At 46.0% G+C, this 24,046-nt stretch overlaps 1 protein-coding gene across 1 annotated transcript in view; it reads right to left on the bottom strand.

The window, feature by feature from the left end:
- Nucleotides 1–24,046, bottom strand: part of MED27 (mediator complex subunit 27) — a 208,806-nt gene that overhangs the window by 30,967 nt on the left and 153,793 nt on the right. Inside the window, exon 5 of the mRNA XM_060101070.1 lies at nt 198–305. Within this exon, the coding sequence (XP_059957053.1) occupies nt 198–305 (108 nt within the window). The remainder of the gene's footprint in view (nt 1–197; nt 306–24,046) is intronic.

Raw genomic sequence — 24,046 nt, 5'->3', positions numbered from 1 at the left:
CAGAAGCTTGATGAAAAATGCAAGGGGAGAGAGAGATGTTTTTTTGTAAAGTGTTCAGCTTCATACTGATAAATCTATGCTTGTTGATCATTTTAGCTATGATTGCTAGTGTTTAATGTCATTCATCTGGGACTCTATTACATTTGTTCTGGGATACAGAAAATAAAGGAAAAAACAAAAGACTCCAGAATGCTTACCTTGCCGTCTTCCGTGTAGACATTCTCATTATACCCCTTTACTATTGTTCGATCAATGAACAGGCTCCGCATGACGACAATCACTTTCAACACCTTTCCCAAGGTCACCTGTCAAAACACAAGTGTACAAACATGAATGCTTACACTGGAACATGCAAATCACATGAATTGGGCAAGACAGTGAGAAGAAGAAAGGATCACCTCTCCTCCTGTTCCTGAGAGACACACCAGTGGACACTCGGAGGAAAGGCGCGGTGGTGGCGCCTTGTGCCAGCCTCCTAAGGCATTTAAGATGGCGTAGGTCCCAATTCATCTAACTACCCTGAATTTATTTATAATATTGGCTTATAAACTCTCAGGATAACTTCCAAATGTTTACTATCTGCTGGATAAAGTAAGTTTCCCTTTTTTTTTTTTCCCTGTCTTAAGATTATCTTCTTCAAAGACTATCTTACAATTCTGGCCTTCTAGGAGTTAGAGCACATTTGTTTTCATATTATGTCATGAGCCTATGTACACCCATGGACTATGTAGAGAGTACAATAGACAGATGAAAGGCAGGCACCAGATACCCCCTGGTTGAACTATCTTTTTTTTTTTTTTAATATTTATTTACTTGGCTGTGTGGGATCTTCGTTGCGGCACGAGGGATCTTTCTTAGTTGCGGCATGTGGGATCTAGTTCCGTGACCAGGGATCGAACCCGGGTCCCCTGCACTGGGGGCACGGAGTCTTAGCCACTGTACCACCAGGGAAATCCCTGAACTATCTATTTTTAACAGCTGGTAAAAAGTGGAGCAGTTCTGAAGGTAAATGAAAACTCGCTGAATTTTATCTCCAAAAAGGAACATGATCCCGTAAATACATTTAAGTGCATTTACTCTCTTAGAACCTAAGCACATGTTATAGATTTAAAAAAAACCAAAAACCAAAAAACCCTAAAAAAAGTGCAGTTTCATACATGCCAGGGAAAAAGTGACCTGCTGGGCTTGCTGAACAGGCTCAGCCTTCAGAATAGAAACAGCGCCTTCTTTTCTTTTAGGGACTCACAAAACCCTTCTGATACTTTGTCAAGCCTCCTCTTTCATTTCCTAGATGAGACCCTAAAAGCAGACTCGGCAAAGGACCCAACCCAAGGCGCACTGTCTGGGTTGGTCCAGGAGGCTCTGACATCACAGAATTGGCTAAAAGGAGTCCTGCTGGGCTCAGACAAGAGTCTCTGCTCCAAGCAGCAACCCGAATACTGCAACTCAAGCAGCAGGCCGTTTCTCGGGACGCCACCTTCAACCATCCTTTCCTTACTTCCTCATTCCTTGCAGTTCTTAACCTACTGCTCAAAACAACAATGGTCTTCTCTTCTTGATCAGTCCTGGGTGTCAGTGAACATTACTAATACCTAGTTCCTTCAATAACGTCTAGTGCTGAGTTGATCTCTATTTCTATATGCCCCAAATAGTATAGAATATAAATGGGGTAAGAAAAAGATACGACATGTTTATTTACATTTAAGAGAATGTTAAAAGCACCTTATTTCTGGATAGTACTTTAAAATATTGCTATACCATGTAACATTTAATAGGTCATTTCTTGCATAACTGGAAATCACTATTTAAGAATGCCAATAAACCAGCAAGGTAGTAACAGAAACTCTGTCTCTAGTTTACATGCAGTCTTGGAAGGAAGCAAGGGAGGGAGAGGAACCCAGTTACAGTTTTGACAGTCATAAGCACTGAAATTAACAGCCTCTCGCTGGGTTACAGTGAAGGTCCAACATACCCCGTCCAACAGTGTCACCATTTTCTAATATATTTTAACTCTCTTTGCTAAAAAGCGTAGATAACTAAGCAATTGTTTCTTAAAAGAAACGAAATCTAGCTGACTTTAACTGATAAATTATCTTAGTAATTTCTCAAGCTTCTTAAAATGAAATAAAAAAAAAAAAAAAACAGGGCGTCCCTGGTGGCACAGTGGTTGAGAATCTGCCTGCCAATGTAGGGGACATGGGTTCGAGCTCTGGTCTGGGAAGATCCCACATGCCGTGGAGCAACTGGGCCCGTGAGCCACAACTACTGAGCCTGCGCGTCTGGAGCCTGTGCTCCACAACAAGAGAGGCCGCGATAGTGAGAGGCCCGCGCACCGTGATGAAGAGTGGCCCCCGCTCACCGCAACTAGAGAAAGCCCTCGCACAGAAACGAAGACCCAACACAGCCAAAAATAAATAAATAAATAAATAAATTAAAAACGAAAACCAACCAAACAAAAAAAAAAAACCACACTAAAGATACTAGAAATGTTATATTTAATTTTTTTGTTTTATAAGTGATTTTTGGTATTTTAAAGTTAACTAATAGTAAAATAGTTAATAAATGCATATTATTATGGAACAATCTAAAACTAGAGAAAAAAGGAATAAAATAATTGTTTATAGACTTTCCACCCAAAGATAATCACCACTTTAACATTTTGGGGTACTTCCTTTTGGTCTTTTTACTATCAAAGATGCATGGTTTTGGAATTTTTCACGTTTATAATTGAAACTAAACATATAATTTCAAGTCAAAATTTTATTTAAAATTATGAGGTAAGCATCCTTCCATATTGCTGTGTAGTCTTCAAAACTGGCATTACAAGTGGCCTGGCATTCTACTGAGTGGCTATACTATAATTTCTTTAACCATTCGCCTATTGCTGGACATTAGTTGCTTCCAAATTTTCCCTAATATTAATATTAGGCTGCAACGTGCCCTTTTGTTCACCAAATTTTTGCTGCATTTGGTATTATTTCCTGAGGATAGATTGGTAGAATTGTAATTACTGGGGCAAACAGTACAAATATTTTAAGGCTTTTGATACAACCTACCACAACGGTTAAGAACACTATGGTCAGCACTCCACTCGTATCAGCAATGGGTGCTATTAAATCAAAACAAAACAAAATAAAATCCACCCCCTCCCAGAAGTACCGACTTAATTACCTTCTTTAAACCTTTTATTATGGAAGACTTAAAAAAACATATACAGAAGTAAATGAAATAGTATAAAGAACCTCCATGGACCCATCCCAATGTCAACAGCTACAAGTCTCGGGCAGATCTTTGTTTTACCTACACCCTCACCTACTTTTCCCTTCCTGAATTATTTTGAAACCAATAACAGCCATGGTATCATTTTATCTGTAAATATTTCAGTCTGTATCTCTAAAAGATAAGGGCTCTGAAAACAAAAAAAAACATAGCCATGCTGCCACTCCACATTCCACACCTAAAACAACAACAGGAATTCTCTAGTGTTATCAAACCTGCAGTTCGGTCAGTGTTCATTTCCAACAGTCTCATAAATGCCACATTTAAAAAAAAATTTGCTTGTATCAGGATCTGAGTATGGTCCACACAGTGGAACTGGCTGACCTATCTCATAAGTCTCTCCTAAACTAAAGGTATCCCTCTCTCTATCCCCTCTCCCCGTTCTATTTGCGGAAGAAACTGGGTCATTTTTTCCATAGAGTTTTCCACAGTCTGGATTTTGTGGATGGCGTCCCGGTGGTGTACATGTTACTCCTTACTCTGTACTTTCTGTAAATTGGTAATTAGATGAGATTCAGGCTTGATTTTTTTTTTTTTTTTTTGGCAAGACTACTTCACAGGGGTGTCACAGACTACCAACAGGAGGCATGTGAGGTCATGTGGCTCAGTTTGTGATGCTGGCAGTTGATGACCCATTAAATCCACCAGGGGTTACAGACGGTCGTATTCCAATGAGATCAACAGCCTTCATTTATTAGCTGGAACACTTTTATAAAGAAAAACTTCTCCTATCTACTAACTGGTTACCCAGTGGTAGAATTTATTATATATGTGAGAGAGGATAAATGCTCAATTCTTTCCATTTACCAGCTTTCTTTTTTTAAACTTTTAATTTTATATTGGAGTATAGTTGATTGACAATGTTGTGTTACATTCAGGTGTACAGCAAAGCGATTCAGTTATACACATACCAGTTTTCAAACAATGCACTGTTTCACTAGTTTACTTCCAATGTAGATGGCTTAGATTTTTTTCCCTTAACATTATTATAAACTCAAGGAGTGAAACATCTTTGATATATGTTTGTCTGACGCAACTGTTCTTCTTATGGATGCTCGAACTGCTCTGTCTGTGGCTGGTGGGCATCTTTTTAAGGCTGAATCCTTTCGTAGTAACCCTAGTCTCTGTGATGGCTTCCTTGCTGTCTGGTATATATACCCCAGGCCTGTCCTGTACGGTTCCCACCTGAGGTCATGAATCAGCATCTCCTCAAGCAACTCTGGTTCTTTCCAGTGGGACACGGTATTTCAAGACCACAACCAGAGCAAGGGGCAAATCATTTTCTGATAGGTTAAATTTTTTGTTTTTCATTCTATGAATCTGAATTAGGATAGTTTTTCCTTTCCCCCTTTTTTTTCTTATCCTACATTCATTTATGTATTGAGGTTTAAGCGTTTCAACTTCTTTTCTAATAAAAAAAAATAAGGTCCTCCGCATACGGCCCCCCCACTCCTGCCCCCCCCAATCATACTTTGCACCTCTGCCCCCCACCCTCAGCCCGTCATACCTCCCCCCACCCCTCCTGCCCAGTTTGCTCTGGAGTCCTGGGATAGGCTGGTTCTCCATGCCCCACCTCGTGTGCTGTGGCTTCATGCTATCAGGGAAGGTGCATGAGCCAGGGAGGCTCATGAAGTGCACCCCTCCAGCTTCTGTCTATCCTGGGCTGCGCTAGTTTATGGACACTCAGTGCTGTGAAGTCTGGCTCTGGTTTACTTTTATCATCTCTTGAACCTGTCAAGGTCTATGAAGTTTGTCAATTCTTACTTTTTATAGAGCCAGAAAGGACCCTGGTACTCAACTAGATTGAATATGCATAGAGTTATGGCTTTTTGAATTTCTAACACGGTCATAATGAAACTGCATACACTATTCTGAAGCTTCACATTTCGAGGCTTTGGAATCAGGCGCATTTGGAATCGGGTCTCGCCTCTGCTGCTGGAAAGCTTGGCCCAGTTACTTACCTTCTCTGAACATCACCTTCCTTCAGCTAATGGAGATCAGAAATGCCGCGAGGAGTCAAGGAGACAAGGCGCCTGGTAAGGGGTGTGGCGCGGGGCCTGGTTCCCAGGGGCAGCTATTGCTACTCAGCCCAAAACCTTGTCTGGACTTCACAGAGGCGAAATGATTTGAAGCCAGTTAACGTCGAAGCTGGAACCAGAAGGGTTGCTACCTCCAGTCCAGTGAAATTGCCACCTAAGCTAATGTGACTTTCTGCTGACACACCTGGGGCTAAAGGGACACTGCAGAGAGTGGGTGACGGTTGTGCAGGCCCTGAAGTATGAACAAAAATGTGCTCCTGTTGAATGACTGCTGAGAGTCTGCAAGCCTGGGGTGCAGGCGGTGCGGGGAAGGTACGAAGCTGCCACGTGGGCTCATCTTGCTGACTCCCAAAAGAGGCCATTGACTGTGAAGGTCAAGTGCACTGGGACTCTGTGCCACACCTGTCCCTTACAGGCAGGGTGACCAAGGGTGAGTCGAGTCACCTCTCGTGCCTGCTCACACAGCTGCAAGACGCGGAGGGGCCCACTGAGGAATTAAATGCGACGACGATCCATGGGAGACACACGGCCGCGGGCGGGGCGCACCACACAACTCACCATCCATCAACCTTCGTTCTCCTCAGAGGTGGTGCGGTGGACAGGGTCCTGTGAGCCCTTCGAGCCCTGCCCTCAAGATGGAGCTTCGTGCGTGTTCTCTAACGTTCTTCCCAGCTCGCACGTCACCCTGTAATGATTCAGATTCTTGTGTATCTGGACGGTGCCAGTTCCTAACGTATCTGGATGCAGCAGGTTGCAATGACCTTGGAGTTTTGGTAGACTGATACTGCAGTGCACCATATACAGGCCAACAGACACGGTTCTACAAACTAGCCAGTGCTGGCCATGGCTGGAGCAAAATGCCCAGAGACGGGACCACAGGTCGGTGCTTGGCAACTGCTATGGGATCCCACAAATAAAGCTAATGCATCTGGTAATGAAGTGAGCTTGCTGTTGCCATGGTAACCCTTCTTCTACACTGAGCAGGTCACTCTCTGCTTCTGCGTCTGTCCCCGTGTGTTCAGATGGCAAGTTGAGAAGAGTCTAGGGGTGCACTGTGCTTCCCCAACGGGAACCGAGGCGCGCTTGGAAAGGAAGCCGCTGGGCTGGACCACCCAGCCGGCCGTCACCCTTCCAGGAAGTGCCCTTAGAGATGCTGTCGCAGCCCATCCCCTTGTGGGGGCTGCATCAGCGGTCTTCTCTATCTGTTCTACGGCAGTCGCCTACCAAGCTGTGTGGCGTTGGGAGAATTTCTAGTTCACTATGGCGAGGCAAGTCGCAAAGTGGGAGGCAAGCTGAGGAGAACAGCAAAGATATTTCATTCTGCTCTGCCGCTGACTGCTGTCCGACACAAACATAACATATCTGGTAGTTGAGACGTTATCTACACTGGCAGACCAGGTGAGCTCCGAAGGTGGGAGAAGCTGATCGCTTGCAACCTCACTCCCCTGGGCTTGTGCAGGGAGAAGGCACCCTGAGCCTGAGCAGTAGCTGTGTCTAGGATGCAGCGGAGGCGAGCTGACCAAAGGCTTATTTGCACGAGGAACCTGGACTGGACACAGCACCCCCTGGCCCGGCATAAAGCACGTGTGTGGGAGGTGACATGGGGAGCACAATACTTGTCACTCAGACAAAGGCTGCATGGATGAGCTCTGCTTTGGGGACAGGGATACAGTTAAAAAAAAAAAAAAAAGAAGCCAACCATATATACATACATGTGTCCACAAATGTTATTTTTCAGGTACAAACAAGGTAAAAGTTTACTGTGTAGGTGTCCTTAAGGGGCCTGCTGTACTTGAAATGATGTTTTTCAAAGTGTAGTTAGAAAGGGGTGGGGAGGGAGGGAGAGGGGGCAGACGGGCACCTACAGGAGGTTCAGGAACAGTTTTTCTTCAGTACAGAACCAAGAACCTTCCTCTCTGTACTAATGACAAAGAAAGATGAGGATAAAGTGAATGATCCCAATAAGCCCTTATTTATTGAATATGTAAGTGTATGTATTATGTGAAGCACTGGGCAAGGACACTACTTCAGAGAATCATGTAACTTGAGAGCTGGCAAGTTTTAAGAAGTCATTTTCTCCAACTCCCCCATTTTCAAAGGGGTAAACTGAAGCCTAGAGAGGTTAAGAAGTATCAAATATGGCTCCTACCTTGAAGGAGGTGATAAAACTGACATATGCCTGAACTAACTGGAGGGTGGTACACGGCGCTTGACCACATGGGGCTCACCGTGTACTTGAGAAGTTTGGGGGAGAAGAGTGCTGCGTCACTGAGCTGTCGGAACATGCTGGGTTGGGTACCCCACGATCTGAAAGGCGGAGTTGGTTGTACAGATGAGCACTCCCCAGACGACCTCCCATGAAACATTCCTCCAAGAGATGTTCTTAGATGTGATCTGGAAAATGCGTTCCCCCAGGCTGTTCCCTGATGCCTGGGGGTCTTCCCCCGAATAATGCAGACACCCCCTCGGCTCTATGACAAGGACTGGGGCGCGCCCACGGGGCTGTGGTTTCCTCCTCTACCTAAGAACCCTGCAGTACAGCCCAGGCAGGTGTCTCAGTCTCATTCTGAATAGAAGCAAGCTGAGGTTTAGCAAGCTTTCAGGGCAAGGTCACTGCTGTTCTGCGCAGGGCCAGGCGCCTGCCTCTTGCTGTTTCCCCTTCTCATGCCTGGTCCGTGACCCCGCAGCAGTGTCTCTGAATCACAAGACACGGCGACCACAGAGCCTTGGACCATCTAATCCTCAAACGGCCAGCCATATTTTCTGGAACTCTGGTAAGTGGCTCAAAACCGTGCTTCCCAAGGCTCCTGGCTTCCCTCCCAAATGGCTTTATACTCACACTCCTGACCTCATCTATAAGATGCCACTAAAACACTTGCTTTGTCTAATTTTAGTGTTTTTGTTTTTTGTTTTTTTTTAAAGTGAGCGCTCTGAATTCTGCACAGCTGCTAGGTATGTGCAGCCCTGACAGAACCGCGCTGGGCGGAATTGTTCTCTCGACAGCAGGCCTCGCAAAGCTGCAGCAGCAAGGACTGGGGCCTAGAGGTACAGAGGGAAACTGGCTGCTGCTTCTTTCTAGGAAAACTGTAAAACGGGAAACAGCCAAGAGAAGACGGAGACAGACCAACCCTGAAAGGCTGAAGCGCTGGCCAAGCTGAGGTAGCGAAGATGAACTTGCTGTCATGGCTGGAAGAGGAGGTCACTGGTGCGGGGAGCTGGGCAGTAACCCAGTCGTAACAAGAAAATGGGCTGCGTGACTTGGAAACCAAGAGGTCAGACGGAGGGAGCATCGAAGATAAAACTGATATTCCTCTACGCTGAAGGTCACTTGTTTTTTGCTCAATGGGGTGGCTCAGTTATGCCTCTGATGATAAAATGCAATGCAACGTAGTGTGATACAAGAAAGAGAAAATCAGACTGGAAAGCGACTCCCATGGATGGGCTAGATTTGAGATGTGAAGTTGTTACAGCCTCAAGATGTGAATTATACCTTCCCTTTTGACAAAGACCTAGGAAAAATAAGGCAGAGAAGCTGACTTTAGGTTCTGTCTACCAAGAAGTTAGAAAATCAACTTGTCAGCAAGGCAAGCAAGCATGGGGGTTACGTTTAAGGACTCTGGGGGAAGGAAAGACCTGAGTTTAGATTTCAGCTCTGGCCCCTCCTGGCTGTGTGACATGAGCCAAGTTACCTGGCCTATTAAGCCCCGGCTTTCTTGCCTGTAGGACCCAGCATAAGGCTGCTGTGGGGAGGAAACGACACCAGACTTGTGAAGGGCTTAGCACTGTGATTCAAACATGGCCAGCACGCCATCCGTGGTCATGCTGGGTGACTCCCTCCTCGCCCTTGTCATGGGGGACAGGCAGCATGGGGAGGGGGCAAGGGCCAGGGCTTTGGAGCCTGAGAGACCCAAGTTCAAATTCTGCCTCTGCCACGTACAAAGCAGCGTGGCTCTGGGAAAACCAACTCACGTGAGCTCTGGCTTCCTCGTCTCTAAGATGGAACCCTTTATAAGGACTGGGCATCCACTGCTATTAAGTGTCCAGGGGAGTCACCACTGTCACTCACTACATGGTAGCAACTGCTGTATCACTGCGGTAATCTTTTTTTTTTTGCGGTACGCGGGCCTCTCACTGCTGGGGCCTCTCCCGTTGCGGAGCACAGGCTCCGGACGCGCAGGCTCAGCGGCCATGGCTCACGGGCCCAGCCGCTCCACGGCATGTGGGATCTTCCCGGACCGGGGCAGGACCCTGCGTCCCCTGCATCGGCAGGCGGACTCTCAACCACTGCGCCACCAGGGAAGCCCCGGTGATCCTTTTTAACAGTTACAAAGCACCCCGCCCAATAAGACAGGTTCATTTTTCTTTAGGTGGCTTGTTCCTTTGATGAGTACATTTGAATCGCCTCCTAAGGAGCCATCAGTGTTAACCATCTGGGCACTTCTGATCTTCCTGAACCCGTTCCTCTCTTCAAAAGTCACAACTGCCCTGGTGGGAGTGGAGTTTCATCAGAGAGGTCTTACTCATTTTCCAAACTTGTTTTCATGACAAGGAAGGATTAAGAAATAAGTTTCCATTTCATACGATAAATAACAACTTCCTCACAGCCATCCTCTCTCATCTGGCTTCATGTTCCCCTCAACAACAACAAAATTCACACACAATGTAAAGAAGCAAAAAGACCACAGAGAAAAACTGTGCTTCCCGACCTTGGTTTCTGGCTACCTTATAGGGTTTCCCTTGCAGTGTCATGAAAAATCCCCCAAACCGTCAAAACAGAATTTAGTTCATTTCCATTTTTAAAACATACATGCAAATATATAACATAAACCCCTCTGGGAAAAAGGAGAATACGACGCCTGTATAAAAATAGGGCATCAAGATTCCAAAAAGATGTTGAGAGAATCAAGTGGGATACGGGTTAGCTGACAAAAGGAGAAGCTGACTATTGTTTTCTCCAATATGCTGAAAACGTCAAGTTTCTACTAAGGGATGTGATGCGGAATCCCCGTCAGCACACACACCCTTCACTTGTCCCCTGCCCTGAACACGGCAGCAAGGAAGCCACCGCACTCAACGTTCCTGTCTTGCAGGACATGCCTGCTGCCCGGGAAGCAGCTATTTTCTGTCCTGGGCAGGACCAGTTGGCCCAGGGGTAGGAACTGGGTCTGGTACAGAAGGTTCTCCCCATACTGGCTAGACCACGTACACTGCCTCCTTCCAGAATCTGGCCTGGAGAACATGGAGAAGACTGGGAACCAAAAATAGCACTCCTCTGAGAAGGAGGCCATGTAGCGAGAGAGGGCGGAGGAATGAAGTGCTGGGGAAAGGAGGAGGGGAGACGGACGGACGGACGGATGCACTGGAGCCTGGAGCTGCCTTGAGGTGCAGACGGCTTGCTTTCCAGCCCTCCCCCTCCTTCCACCCAGCAGTTACTTGTTAACGCACGTCATGTGCAGGCCTGGCATCAGGTACGCAGAGGTAAACGAAAGAGACCTTCAGAGAGCTAAGAGTCCTGGTGCAGGAGACGGGCAACAAATAAGTATATAAATAAAAATGTATAATTTGCCAAGAGTTTTAAAGGAAATAAACAAAAAGGGAAGGGCTCAAAGAGAGACTATTTAGGCAATACCTATGTGTGAAAAAAATGACATTTAGATCAGATGATTCAATTGTTCGTTCGTCCATTGAATTCACTCCAGTATTTCTTGGACACTCACTATCATACCAAGCATCCGCCTAAGGATTAGAGATGGAGCAGTGAACAAAACATCTCATAAGGGTGCATTCTTGGGGTGGGGGGAGGGGATGAGCAGACAATAGAGAAACAAAAATATATCATCTGTGTGGGGCTAGGAAGGCAATAAAGCTGGGTGAGGGGGCAGGTTCACATGCGGTAGAAACCTACTACCTAAGGTGAAGCTAGGCCATGCAGGGTGCTGGGGCAGCGGGCCCGGCCATGGGAGGAGCCTGGCAGAGGCCTGGGTGGGAAAGACCCGGGGAAGGAGGAGGCAGCCGGTGGGTGGGGAGGGCAGGAGAGACGCAGGCGCCGGGCAAGGGCGGGCCGGGGTGCTCGAGAAGGGCAGAGGCTCTGACAAGAGGCTAGCTGCATCCGGGGTGAAGTGGAAGTCACTGCGGGGTTTCAGCAGAGCAATGACAGGTTTGATGTGTGCTTTAAAGAAACATGTCCTTGGCTGCTTGGTGGAGAGATCAAGAGAAGAAACAGGGAGACCACGAGAGGACGATGACAGCTTCGACTGGGGCTGTGGCGGCAGAGGAGGTGTGACGCCAGTAGATTTCAGATAGAACGAAGATGGAACTGAAGACAGGATTTGCTGACAGATGGGCTGTGAAGTGAGAGAAAGGGGGGAACTAAGGAAGCTTGTAGGTTTCTGGCTTGAGCACCAATTAGATGGTTTTGCTGTTTACTGAGATAAGATGGGGAAGCAAAGGGGTAAAACAGGGGGCAGGGAAAATCACTTCTCTTTTATGAAGTTTAAGACACTTCTGAGACGTCTCAGTGGAGAGATGTTAAATGGGCAATTTGGAGACTGAGACTCGCGGCTGAGGTCTGGGCTGGATAGTTCAAGTTTATGAATGATCTTATCAGGCCCTCATTTTCAGGGCAGTCTGGGTGAATTCAGATGACCTGAAACCTCACCCTAAACCCACGCAACTGAGCAGCATTATTTGGGCTCTGAGGAGCTCAGGGGTGTTCTTCCCGGAAGAAGGTGGGTCTGTGGACTTAAACAGGAACCATCCCATCGACCGGGCGATTCATGTCCAGGTGAAGGTGATCCCCACATAGATCTGCCACTTGCCACCTGCATTAGAATGGGACCACGGTGCCTTCTGGCACATGTGACCCCATTACACCTCCACTTCTGTCGATACCCTGTTAGGCAGCGCTTGGCTTTTTAATATTTCGACTGTAGGATATGTGCCAACTTGACCTTGATGTAGAAAATTTTAATTCAAATCAATACATGGCCAAGGTCACTTTAAAATCCAATTAATATGAATGGGAAAATATGCCCCACAGTTGTGTGAGCTGAAAATGGAACACTTGCAAGTTAACAGCAACAAAAGACATAGCCACACAAGCCTGTCTGGGTCCTTCTGTGTTTGATAATGCAGCTAGCTGTGTCCTTAAATACAGGCAGTTCTTAGAACACCGAAAAACTTTACATGGTTTTGGCTTCTGTTTAGGGGAGCTTAAAATTAAACTGTAGGTTCTTTTGAAGAAAAATATAAAATGTACTGAAAACTGTGAATTCCTATAACCTGATTTTAAATAAATTAAACCCTGGACTTCAACTCACCCAGGAATCCCTAGAGAAATCTAAGACTTTAATAGAGTTTGAATAGTGGCAATGTATATTTATATAGAACACCTGCACAAAACTGCTTGCAATGATAACCGTAATGTAAGGGGAAACTGAGGCAGATATTTCCGAGACCTACTTCTACTAGCAAAGGCAACCAGGGCTACAGGTCGCTTCCTCCTCAGATGTACCACCTTTGCCCCCACATTTACTCCTTAGTGATTTTAGAGAATTGCTTACTCTATACCAAGAATCAGAGAATCATGCAACCAATGATGAGGACACTATGATGGCTGGTTCTTCCAGGCTGTTCTCTCTTCCTTCGGCTTCATTGCCACCCCATCTGGAACCCCAGCTTCCCTACCCTTAAACCAGCTTAGAATAGAATATAAATCAAGCATCCATCTAAAAAGATAAAACTGCTTTGTAACTTTGAGGAACGACTGCAAATTATGTAAAATTGGTATGAAATATTAGGGGTGCCAGTGAAATACCATAAACCTATTTCTCAATTTATTTTATATTTGGATATTAAAAAAAAAAAAAAAAAAAGGCTGCTGAAGGGATTGGAGCTGAGCCGTATGAGGAAAGGCCCACTTTGGGTGGCCTTTTCAGCATCCCAGGGAATCCTCATGGATTTGAGGTGCAGATGTCCTGCAACATGGGGCTGAAAAGAAAGCTTCAACCTGAACGCTGCCGGCTAAGGTCACGAGACAGTCGTGTGAGGGCGTGTGTTCACCTCTCCAGATTACACTGCGGTAGCAAATGAAAAGCAGCCCGAGTCTCTGCAGCCAAAGGACAAGCTGCTGCCTGGCATAATGTCTGTTCTGTCCTCCCCTCGTGGACTGGTTCAAAGGATCGCTTTGCACTCTCCTTCATTCGAAAATAATACAAACCAGCAGACTTCCCGTCCATCCGTCCCTCTCCCCACCAAACGCCAGTTACCTCATCTGTTGCTAGCATGAATGCTCTTCACACACTCATTATTCTTTAATGATGCCTGTTTGTAAATAGCAAGATGGGATGCAATTAAACCATGAGAGGCTAAATAAACACATATACTAATTAGGATCTTTACAAGAGATTTTTTTTTTCATGTATAGACTGGAATTTACCTTTCATTAATCTAACTTAATTGCAATAGTGCACCAATAAAGAGTCAACACAAATTAAGTGCTCTAAATAATCTCCCCATATTAAGGGTGAGCAAGTGATCCTTCCTTTGGGTACCAAGCCCCGTTCTGCAGGAGGAAATGAGATGGGAAAACAGCACCACTAAGCATCAGGAGAAGGAGTTCGGCAGCGCGACGGGTATCTCAGCACTGTCACGATGCTGCGCTTCAGGTGCCTGAAGTCAACGAGGTCAGGGTCATAGGTTCACACTGCAGCCTTCACCCCTCATGAGACGACTAGCTTTGCTCAGTTCGGAGGTAGCAGACATCACCCCTCAACATTTGTCAGCTTTCTGTCACTGGCTCCAAGAGAGAAAGAGTAAAGGTTTGGATCAATCAGTTCAAATCCATTCCCACCCCTAGAATAATAACGCCCAGAAACATTCGCTCTGTGGCAAGGCAGTACACAGCAGAGATTTCTGCACAAAAGGGACGTCTGTTAAGTGCAAGAAAAGAAGAAGTTCTGGTGTTTTAACCTTTGATTCTAGAAGGCGTGAAGGATTATATACATTTGGCAACTAAACTGAACTGAAGCAGAATATGATGGTGTAGCAACATCAGATGTCTTTTTTGCAAAGGCCTCTGAGTACCAACAATTTATTCATTCAACAAATATTGACTGAGCCCCTCCAGGTAGCAGGCGCTGGCTGGATCAGGCTCAGGAAACTACTTTAGGAAAAATGTCACTCGCTCCAGAACTCTTTTCACCTTTTACATATTGTATTTGTCCTTCCCTGATCACTGCTGCTAAGTCATGTATCATCTTCCTCTTTGTCAAGCACAGACATGCACGGATGCACAGAGGCCCCGGCTTCCCTCCTGCTTCCTAACTGGGCCAGTGGTACCACTGGCCTGGGGACTGCAACTCTGAAAAAAGCCAGGTCCTGAGAGGTCCAGAGGGGCAAGATGGCTGAGGCAACTGCCCTGAGGACCTGGGACTCTACATTCAGCGACATGACCAAGACGGCCTCAACCAGATTCCCCAGTTCCTGATTTTAAAATAAATACTTGGGATGTTCTCCATGACATTTCCCAAACTGTATTCCATGAGAAGGGGTCTGTGGCCAAATAGGTCGGGGAAACTGTGTAGACATCCTCCTCCTCTTGCAGATCCACAGCGTACAAGGGCATATGAAAGGCTCTGCAAAGGACTGCAATGAAGGAACCTGCTTAACTGGCTTTGTTTAACCAGTGAGTGCTTCTGAAACTTACTGCACACATCACCCTCCTTAAGAATTCATGTTGCAAGAAATCCACTGCGGGAAACACTGTTATATTACTACCAGGAAAGAAATACCCTGCCTATTCAACCAGTCCCCCGCAGCCTGGGTCCTGTTCCTCCAGGCTGATACTACACCTCAGCTCGCTCCCTGCCTGCCTCCCTCCCTGCAGGTAGAAACAGCACTGCATCGCCGACCCCAGAGCCTGGCACCCACAGGACCCAGGATCACTGCACACCAGACCAACAGAGGTCCCGATGATGGAGAACGGCTCCCTGACAGACTGTGGATAAAAATGTATCAACCCTAAGATGTTTAACTGTTCCCAGTTCAAGAACTTCCAAAGATTCACTCAAATTCCTTTTTATGGTTACATTAAAAGTCTCTGAAAATCCTACTCTTGTAACAGCAGTACCAACAGCCCTCACTTAATCACTCTGGTAGATCATATATAAAAACAAAATAGAGCTAAAAAAATTCATTCCATGTTAGTGAGCAGATGTCTAGCCCATTTGCAATTAATACGACCCACTTCCATACAATCAGACTGCTTAAAATTCCTGGAACAAGATGTAAAAGTTAAGATGCAAATGTTCTGATTTTAATGAGAATGAATGGAAGCTATAAAATCCACTCTCCCTTTGAGGGTAGGTACAATCTACATAGAAGTCCCAACTGCACACTAAATTTATCAACAAAACAATCATTTGATAAAGCTTGTGTGAAAGAAGAAAACAGAACTGGGAAAGTCAGGAGTATATTTGGAAAGCATTTCCTACCAAGATTAAATGTTATCAAAGCCATTATTCTTTTAAGGAGCTTTCAAGAAAACTTGACTCATTTCAGTACATTTCCCCCAGTTACCTATACGTACTAGGAGATTCTTGTACTCCTTTGAGTCCATGAGACCTCATCAGTGGACAGTGCAGAGGGTGACAGAAAAGACCATGACTTTGGTGCTTCCTGGATCACCCTTCAAATCCCAGCTCCATCACTTCATATGACCTTGAGCGAGTTAGTTACCCTTCTGAGCCTCAGTGTTCTGTCTATAAGATGGTGATAACATCTTGTGCTGGTGTGAATATCAAATCAACAGGGGTGTATTAAAGAGCCAAACAGAGTTCCAAGCACATGGCAGGCATGTGAAGCGGCAGCGATTATTTGAAATATTATATTCATGGTGGCAGGGGCATACTTGTCTAGGATCTGAAGACAAGTCTCAACTTTCACTTTTATTTCTCCCTGCTTGGAAGGCCCTCCTGTTGGCTTACCAAAACCTTACCCCTTCCTCGATGGTCCAGTTCGGAAGTCTCTCCTGTGGTCTGTATTTTCACTAGGCAGCAGTGGGTTTCTCAAGGTGTGGACCCCACAACTCCATCTGAATCAGACACCCCACCCCTGGTCACCCTATTGGCCCTGGGCCGGAACTGACATTCCCAACAAGCACCAGAGCCTAGCCAGTCTCTGAACGTTGGGGAGACGCCTAACTCAGGTGATGCTCAGTCGGCCTCTGTTGAATGAAACAGCAAAAACCGAGAACTTGAACTCTCACAGCACTTACTTGTGCCCCCTGTGTTCATTCATTCGTTCCGCAGCTATGAAGGGAGGCCCTCCTCTGGGCCAGGCACAGTTCTAAGCCTGGAAAGTTGACAAGGACCAAGAAAGAATCGGATGACATATCTTCCTGGGGGAACTCGCAGTTTCCTGGGGGATTTGCTCCAGGAGGAGAGTAGACGGGCAGGGGCCAGGCACGAACCCTCCTTTTATCTTTCGTGACTGGCACAAGCCCTGTGGAAACCAGACACTCAGAAACGATTTGATGACAACCGTGAACAAAATCAACAGGCTAAGTCTTCAAAGGCACAATAAAATTCTTAGAGATCTGGTAGTAGTTTGGAAACATCCAGAAATGACAGGGCACGCAGTAAAGCAGAAAGAACGTGTACTTTGGAGGCAAACGGACAGAGTTTAAACCTCAGCTTTGCTACTTATTTGCTACCTGCTTAGGGCAACTTATGTTGCCTCTCTCTGTGCCTTACCTACCTCAGAGGGCTGATGGGAGATTACACTGCAAACAGCACATATGTTCATTGAATAAATGTTTACGGGGCACTCAGCATGTGCCGGGCACTGTCCTAGGCACTGTGGATACAGCAGTGAACCAAACCAAGTCCCTGCCTTCAAAGAGCTCGTCTTGTGGAGGGTGGAGATTGACAGTAAGGTAATACATAACGTGCCATATGGTGAAAATGCTATAAAGAAAAACAAAGCAGGGTAAGGGACAGAATGGCACGGGGTGGGGTAGGGTGCTATTTTAAATAGTGCCACCAGGGGAGACCTAGAAGCTCTTGGGAAGCGAAGGAGAGAGCCAGGGGCAGAGGGCACAGTTGGTGGCAAGGCCCCGAGGCCGGAGCAGGCCTGATGTGCTCTGGGAGCAGTGAGGAGGTCAGTGTGGCCGGAGTGGGTGGATTGAGCCAGGGGGCAGTGGCAGGAGATGGGGTCGGGGAGGAAGGGGACCGTGTAGGGTCTGACAGATCGTGGTCAAGATACCTCCAGGCGCGATGGGAAGCTGGTAGAGTCTTCTAGGCAGAAGAGTGACATTTCAAAAGTAGTGCTCTAGCTGCAAAGTGGTTACAGTGTGTGAAAGGTGCAAGGGTGGCAGGAGGCTGCAATCAGCCAGGTGAGAAGGGACAGCAGCTTGAACTGGGGTGTCGGGTGGAGCTGGTGAGACGTGAGTAGATTCTGGATGTATTTCTTTCCTTCTTTTTTTTTTTTTTTGACTTTTTTTTTTAAATTGGAGTATAGTTGATTTACAGTGTTGAGCCCGTCTCTGCTGCACAGCAAAGTGACTTAGTTATACACATACAGACATTCTTTTTTATATTCTTTTCCATTAGGATTCTGGATGTATTTCTAAGGAAGAACCCGCAGAATTTACCAATGGATTGGCTGTGACAGAAAGGAGAGGCAGAGGCCACTCCAAGACTTCTGGTCTGGCAACAGGACGAATGCAGTCGTCATTTACTAACACGGGGACCACTGCCCACGCGCAAGTGGCAACGTCAACCGGCACCTGGGCCTGAAGTCTGGGGAGAGACCTGGGTGAGGATGTAAACGTGGGCTTCAGCAGCAACTATTTAAAACATATTTAAAATCCTGGGATGGATGAGATCACCTAGGGAGTACGGACAGAGAAGGGACCAGACCCAAGAACTGAGCTCGGGACACGCCAATGTTTTGGGAAGAGGAAGAGGAATCTATAGAGAAGACTGAGAAGGAACAGCCAGGGAAGTGGGGGAAGATCCTGAATAAGTAGCAGCTAATATTATGAATGTTAACTTTAAGGCAAAACCCAACAAAGCCCCTACTTCAAAATTGTTTGACAATCCTCACATCTCTGTAGTTGAACAAAATGGAGAAATAACGGATGCCCTATAAAATAAGCATGATCACCGAGTAGTCACCTTAAAAGCAGACACAGAGACCGTCACTATGTAATTTTAACTAAAAATATAATTCAAGAACGAGGAGAAAAAGGAAGGTGAGAATTCTCACCTATGTTTAAGAAACAGGTCCCACATTATTGCAAAGGGTTTTTGAACAGAAACAAAGAAACTTTTCTTATGTTCACAATGTTTATGACCAACAGTCAACATGGTAATTAAGCTATGAACGAGGCCCATACAAATTGCATGATCTTCAACAGATGTCTAGCAGAAATCACTGCAATCCGCCCCCTCATGCCCTGCCCCCACCCTGGCCGTCTGAGCTCACCAGCGGCTGGCCTGGCTCCAAGGATTAAGTAACCAGGTGATCTTCACAACAACCCCATGAGAGAGGACTCTGATCAGCTCCGTTTTACACGGGAGGAAATGACGGCACAGAGACGTTAAGTGACTACCCAACGTCACACGGCTGGAATCGGCCAAGCAAGGAACTGAACCCTAGCCGCCTGGCTCCAGGTTTGCTTAGGAGCTGGGTTGATTATGATGGTGATGAGAATGATGACAATCACTACTCCTGTAACTACATACAGCACAACCAGTTAATTTTAATTAAAATTCAATACAAGATAATTTACATAATTAATACTATAGACCATATTAGTATAAACTCATGCTCATCTTTTTTTTTTTTTTTTTCTTTTTGCGGTATGTGGGCCTCTCACTGTTGTGGCCTCTCCCGTTGCGGAGCACAGGCTCCGGACGCACAGGCCCAGCGGCCATGGCTCACGGGCCCAGCCGCTCCGCGGCATATGGGATCCTCCCAGACCGGGGCACGAACCCGTATCCCCTGCATCGGCAGGCGGACTCTCAACCACTTGCGCCACCAGGGAGGCCCTCATGCTCATCTTTTAATTCAATTGCCAACCGAAAATGGATTGTGTATGTCACTTTTATTAGAATCGAGCAACTGTTTTCTCTCAATGCACAGACACAATGAAAAGATTAAATGGAGGAAAAATCAACTGCGTAGACTGGGATTAGGGAATAAAGTAAAATACCAAGATAAACTGCTTTTAAAATCAGTTGAAGATTTAATGCAGCTCTAGAAAGTTTCGATTATTTACACGCTTGGTCTATGCCGTGTAAATCTGGGCTAATGAGATTCAATTGCTGTATATAAATCTGAAGCAGGACAACCCGACTGTCTAAAGAAAATAGCAGCTTGGACTCCTGTGTTAATAACTCTTCAAAACAAAGATTATGATTCACGAAGAGTAACATCATTTTTGCTTCACATTATTGATTGCAGGGGTATTGAGAGAAATGGCTCCATTGGTCAAATATAAGCTCTGAGACAAGCTGCCAGGGAGTCAAAGACTCTACTGATCAGTATTACTGTTCTTCTAATAACAAGACCAACAATGACAATTTATTTATTTATTTATTTATTTATTTATAATTTTATTTATTTATTTATTTATTTTTGGCTGCATTGGGTCTTTGCTGCTGCGCGCAGGCTTTCTCTAGTTGTGGTGAGCGGGGGCTACTCTTTGTTGCGGTGCGTGGGCTTCTCATTGCAGTGGCTTCTCTTGTTGTAGAGCATGGGCTCTACGCGCATGGGCTTCAATAGTTGTGGCATGCGGACTCAGTAGTTGTGGCTCACGGGCTCTAGAGCGCAGGCTCAGTAGTTGCGGCGCACGGGCTTAGTTGCTCCGCGGCATCTGGGATCTTCCCAGACTAGGGCTCGAGCCCGTGTCCCCTGCATTGGCAGGTGGATTCTTAACCACTGCGCCACCAGGGAAGCCCAACAACAACAATTTCCATTGTCTCTTTGCCCTATGGAAATTATGAAGCCCCAAGAGAACGCTCCTTCTTTGTAAAGTCCCCCGTGTCTAGTACCAAGGGCTATGTAGTGCTACGCACGGGGGTGGATCACAATAGATCCTCACAGGTACCCGGCTAGGTGGAGCACTTCCCCTTAGGCTCTTCAGAAAGGTTTTGTGCACAGTGGTACACAATTACAGGTACTGTCAACTGCATCTTAAAGCAAAGTGATCCACTTAAGATCAGTCCAGGACCCTGCTGCACGTTTTTTAACACAGGCATCAACAGGACTTCAGGAGCACAAAGGATGGAACTCTCTCGGCCTGAAGAAGTAAGGGTGGGCTTCTTGAAAGGTAACATTAGACCCCGATCTCAAAGAAGGCACAGCAGTTTTGCCAAAAGGGGCAGGAGTTGGACAAGGACACCACAGAGAGAAAAGCAGGCACAAAGCACAGAAGCAAACGGGCACGGAGTGTTGGGGGAATCTTGTGGTTTCTAAGGAGCCCCTGGAAACGAGGAGGTATTTTCGCTTGTCACATTGAGTGTGGCGAGCCACTGGCATTTAGCATTCTGGGGTCAGGGACACTAATCCTTCTGCAAGACACCACCAGCTCCATACCAGGGGCGACTGTCCCGTTCAAAATACCAGTCGTGCCTCCACTGAGAAACACGAGAGGGTACCCAGGTGGTGGGGGGAGACAGTAAGAGGGGAAGAGGCTGGAAAGGAAAACCGAGGCCGGGTTACGAAGACCGCCCACATACGCTTCCCTAAGGAGAAGGGCTTTACCCTGCAAGCAAAGGAGTAGGAGACTGGCTTGGGGAGACCTGCCCTTTGGAATGAGCACTAAGTATGGAAGATGTAGTGGAGGCAGAGACCAGGGGATCAGCTAGGTAGCTGCAGCAAGAATTCCGGCAACAGGGATGAGAGGGGGGAGGTGGGCGGGGGGCCGACGGGGAGGTGGGCGGCAGGACGGACAGCGCGTCGGGGAGAGTGTGCAGGTGGCATTTTGTGTGTATGGGGATGGCTCACTGCTGGAGCTTACAATTCGGGGTCATCTTTCACATAGTGTTTGATCAATACAATTCTTGTATCTGCTACAGAAATGAAGATAAGTGATGGAGCAGAGAGCTACCGAATTGGGAGCAGGTATAAGACAAGAAGCCTGGAACTCAGGTACCCTGGAAACAGACCCAACACTTTCGCCATTGAATAAAACTGAATTAAGCCACACACACACAAAATATAGTTGTGGTTTTACTACTGCTTTTTAAGGTAACTGTGCATTTACTCAACCCCTTTTTCTGAATTTTGAAAACAGTTTTACCCTGCCTCAAAAAGGTAAGTGCCAGGCTTCCCTGGTGGCGCAGTGGTTGAGAGTCTGCCTGCTGATGCAGGGGACACGGGTTCGTGCCCCGGTCCGGGAAGATCCCACATGCCACGGAGCGGCTGGGCCCGTGAGCCATGGCCGCTGAGCCTGCACGTCCGGAGCCTGTGCTCCGCAACGGGAGAGGCCACAACAGTGAGAGGCCCGTGTACCAGAAAAAAAAAAAAAAAAAAGGTAAGTGCCACAGGTTTCCACTAGACATTAATTTCATAAATCAATTAATAATATTTAAAGCTAAAATCCAATGAAACTCCTTTGGAGTTCAAAGAGCGTTCTCCAACATTTAAATTCACTATTATAAATGCTAGCCTAATGAAATATACCTGGTAGAGTTGGTGGAATGTGCTTCCCAAGTTTGGGAGGATAAATGCAATTGAGATGTGTTGAGGGAAACTAGAGGTCTGAATCATGGGCTTCCAAGGCATCATTAGAAATGACAGACTCCAGGAATTATTGGCATATTAGCATCGGGGGTGGGGTGGGGGCGGTTCTGGGATGCCTAAGTAGGTTATGCTTAAGTTAGACTCAAAATTTTTAGGGAATCTGAGGGACACTATCAATTACCACTGAGCCCTAAACACACATTCATGTAACAGATGTAAGTGTCCCACTGCCTCTGGGAGCAACTGTCTTGAACCAATAGGTAAAGAAACTAAAGAAACAACATACACCTAGTAAATAGTATTTGTAAAAAATGAAAGTGGGGGGAAGGAAGGAAGGGAGGAGGGAGGGAGGGGGAAGGGAAGGAGGGAGGAGAAACAAAGAGGGGAGGGGGAGGGGAGGGGAGGGGGAGGGGAGGGGAGGGGGAGGGGAGGGGAGGGGAGGGGGAGGGGAGGGAAAGGGATGGGGAGGGGAAGGGGAGGGGAAGGGGAGGGGGAGGGGAAGGGGAGGGGAGGGAAAGGGATGGGGAGGGGAGGGAGAGGGAGGGGAGGGGAGGCGGAAGGGAGGGAGAAAAGTATAAACTACTCCTTGAAATTAGTTCTAAGGAAAAAAAATGCTTTTGTCAGAATATAAAAACGATGTAACTAAAAAAAAATTATGCTTTAGTTGTCATTAAACTGAAAAACACCTTTTTTTTTATTTTTTTATTTTTTTATTTTTTTATTTTTTTAATTTTTTTTTATTTTACAAATTTAATCAGTTATACATATACATATGTTCCCATATCCCCTCCCTTTTGCGTCTCCCTCCCACCCTCCCTATCCCACCCCTCCAGACGGTCACAAAGAACCGGGCTGATCTCCCTGTGCTATGCGGCTGCTTCCCACTAGCTATCTACCTTACATTTGGTAGTGTATATATGTCCATGTCGCTCTTTCACTTTGTCACAGCTTACCCTTCCCCCTCCCCATATCCTCAAGTCCATGCTCTAGTAGGTCTGTGTCTTTATTCCTGTCTTACCCCTATGTTCTTGATGACATTTTTTTCTTAAATTCCATATATATGTGTCAGCATACAGTATTTGTCTTTCTCTTTCTGACTTACTTCACTCTGTATGACAGACTCTAGGTCCACCCACCTCATTACAAATAGCTCAATTTCATTTCTTTTTATGGCTGAGTAATATTCCATTGTATATATGTGCCACATCTTCTTTATCCATTCATCCGATGATGGACACTTAGGTTGTTTCCATCTCCGGGCTATTGTAAATAGGGCTGCTATGAACATTTTGGTACATGTCTCTTTTTGAATTATGGTTTTCTCAGGGTATATGCCCAGTAGTGGGATTGCTGGGTCATATGGTAGTTCTATTTGTAGTTTTTTAAGGAACCTCCATACTGTTCTCCATAGTGGCTGTACCAATTCACATTCCCACCAGCAGTGCAAGAGTGTTCCCTTTTTTCCACACCCTCTCCAGCATTTATTGTTTCTAGATTTTTTGATGATGGCCATTCTGACTGGTGTGAGATGATATCTCATTGTAGTTTTGATTTGCATTTCTCTAATGAGTAAAGATGTTGAGCATCCTTTCATGTGTTTGTTGGCTGTCTGTATATCTTCTGTGGAGAAATGTCTATTTAGGTCTTCTGCCCATTTTTGGATTGGGTTGTTTGTTTTTTTGCTATTGAGCTGCATGAGCTGCTTATAAATTTTGGAGATTAATCCTTTGTCAGTTGCTTCATTTGCAAATATTTTCTCCCATTCTGAGGGTTGTCTTTTGGTCTTGTTTATGGTTTCCTTTGCTGTGCAAAAGCTTTGAAGTTTCATTAGGTCCCATGTGTTTATTTTTGTCTTTATTTCCATTTCTCTAGGAGGTGGGTCAAAAAGGATCTTGCTGTGATTTATGTCATAGAGTGTTCTGCCTATGTTTTCCTCTAGGAGTTTGATAGTGTCTGGCCTTACATTTAGGTCTTTA

This window comes from Mesoplodon densirostris, chromosome 6, assembly GCF_025265405.1.
Source record: "Mesoplodon densirostris isolate mMesDen1 chromosome 6, mMesDen1 primary haplotype, whole genome shotgun sequence".
NCBI lineage: Eukaryota > Metazoa > Chordata > Mammalia > Artiodactyla > Ziphiidae > Mesoplodon > Mesoplodon densirostris.
Note: the sequence above shows the minus strand (reverse complement) of the source record. Positions and strands in the feature narration are given on the sequence as shown.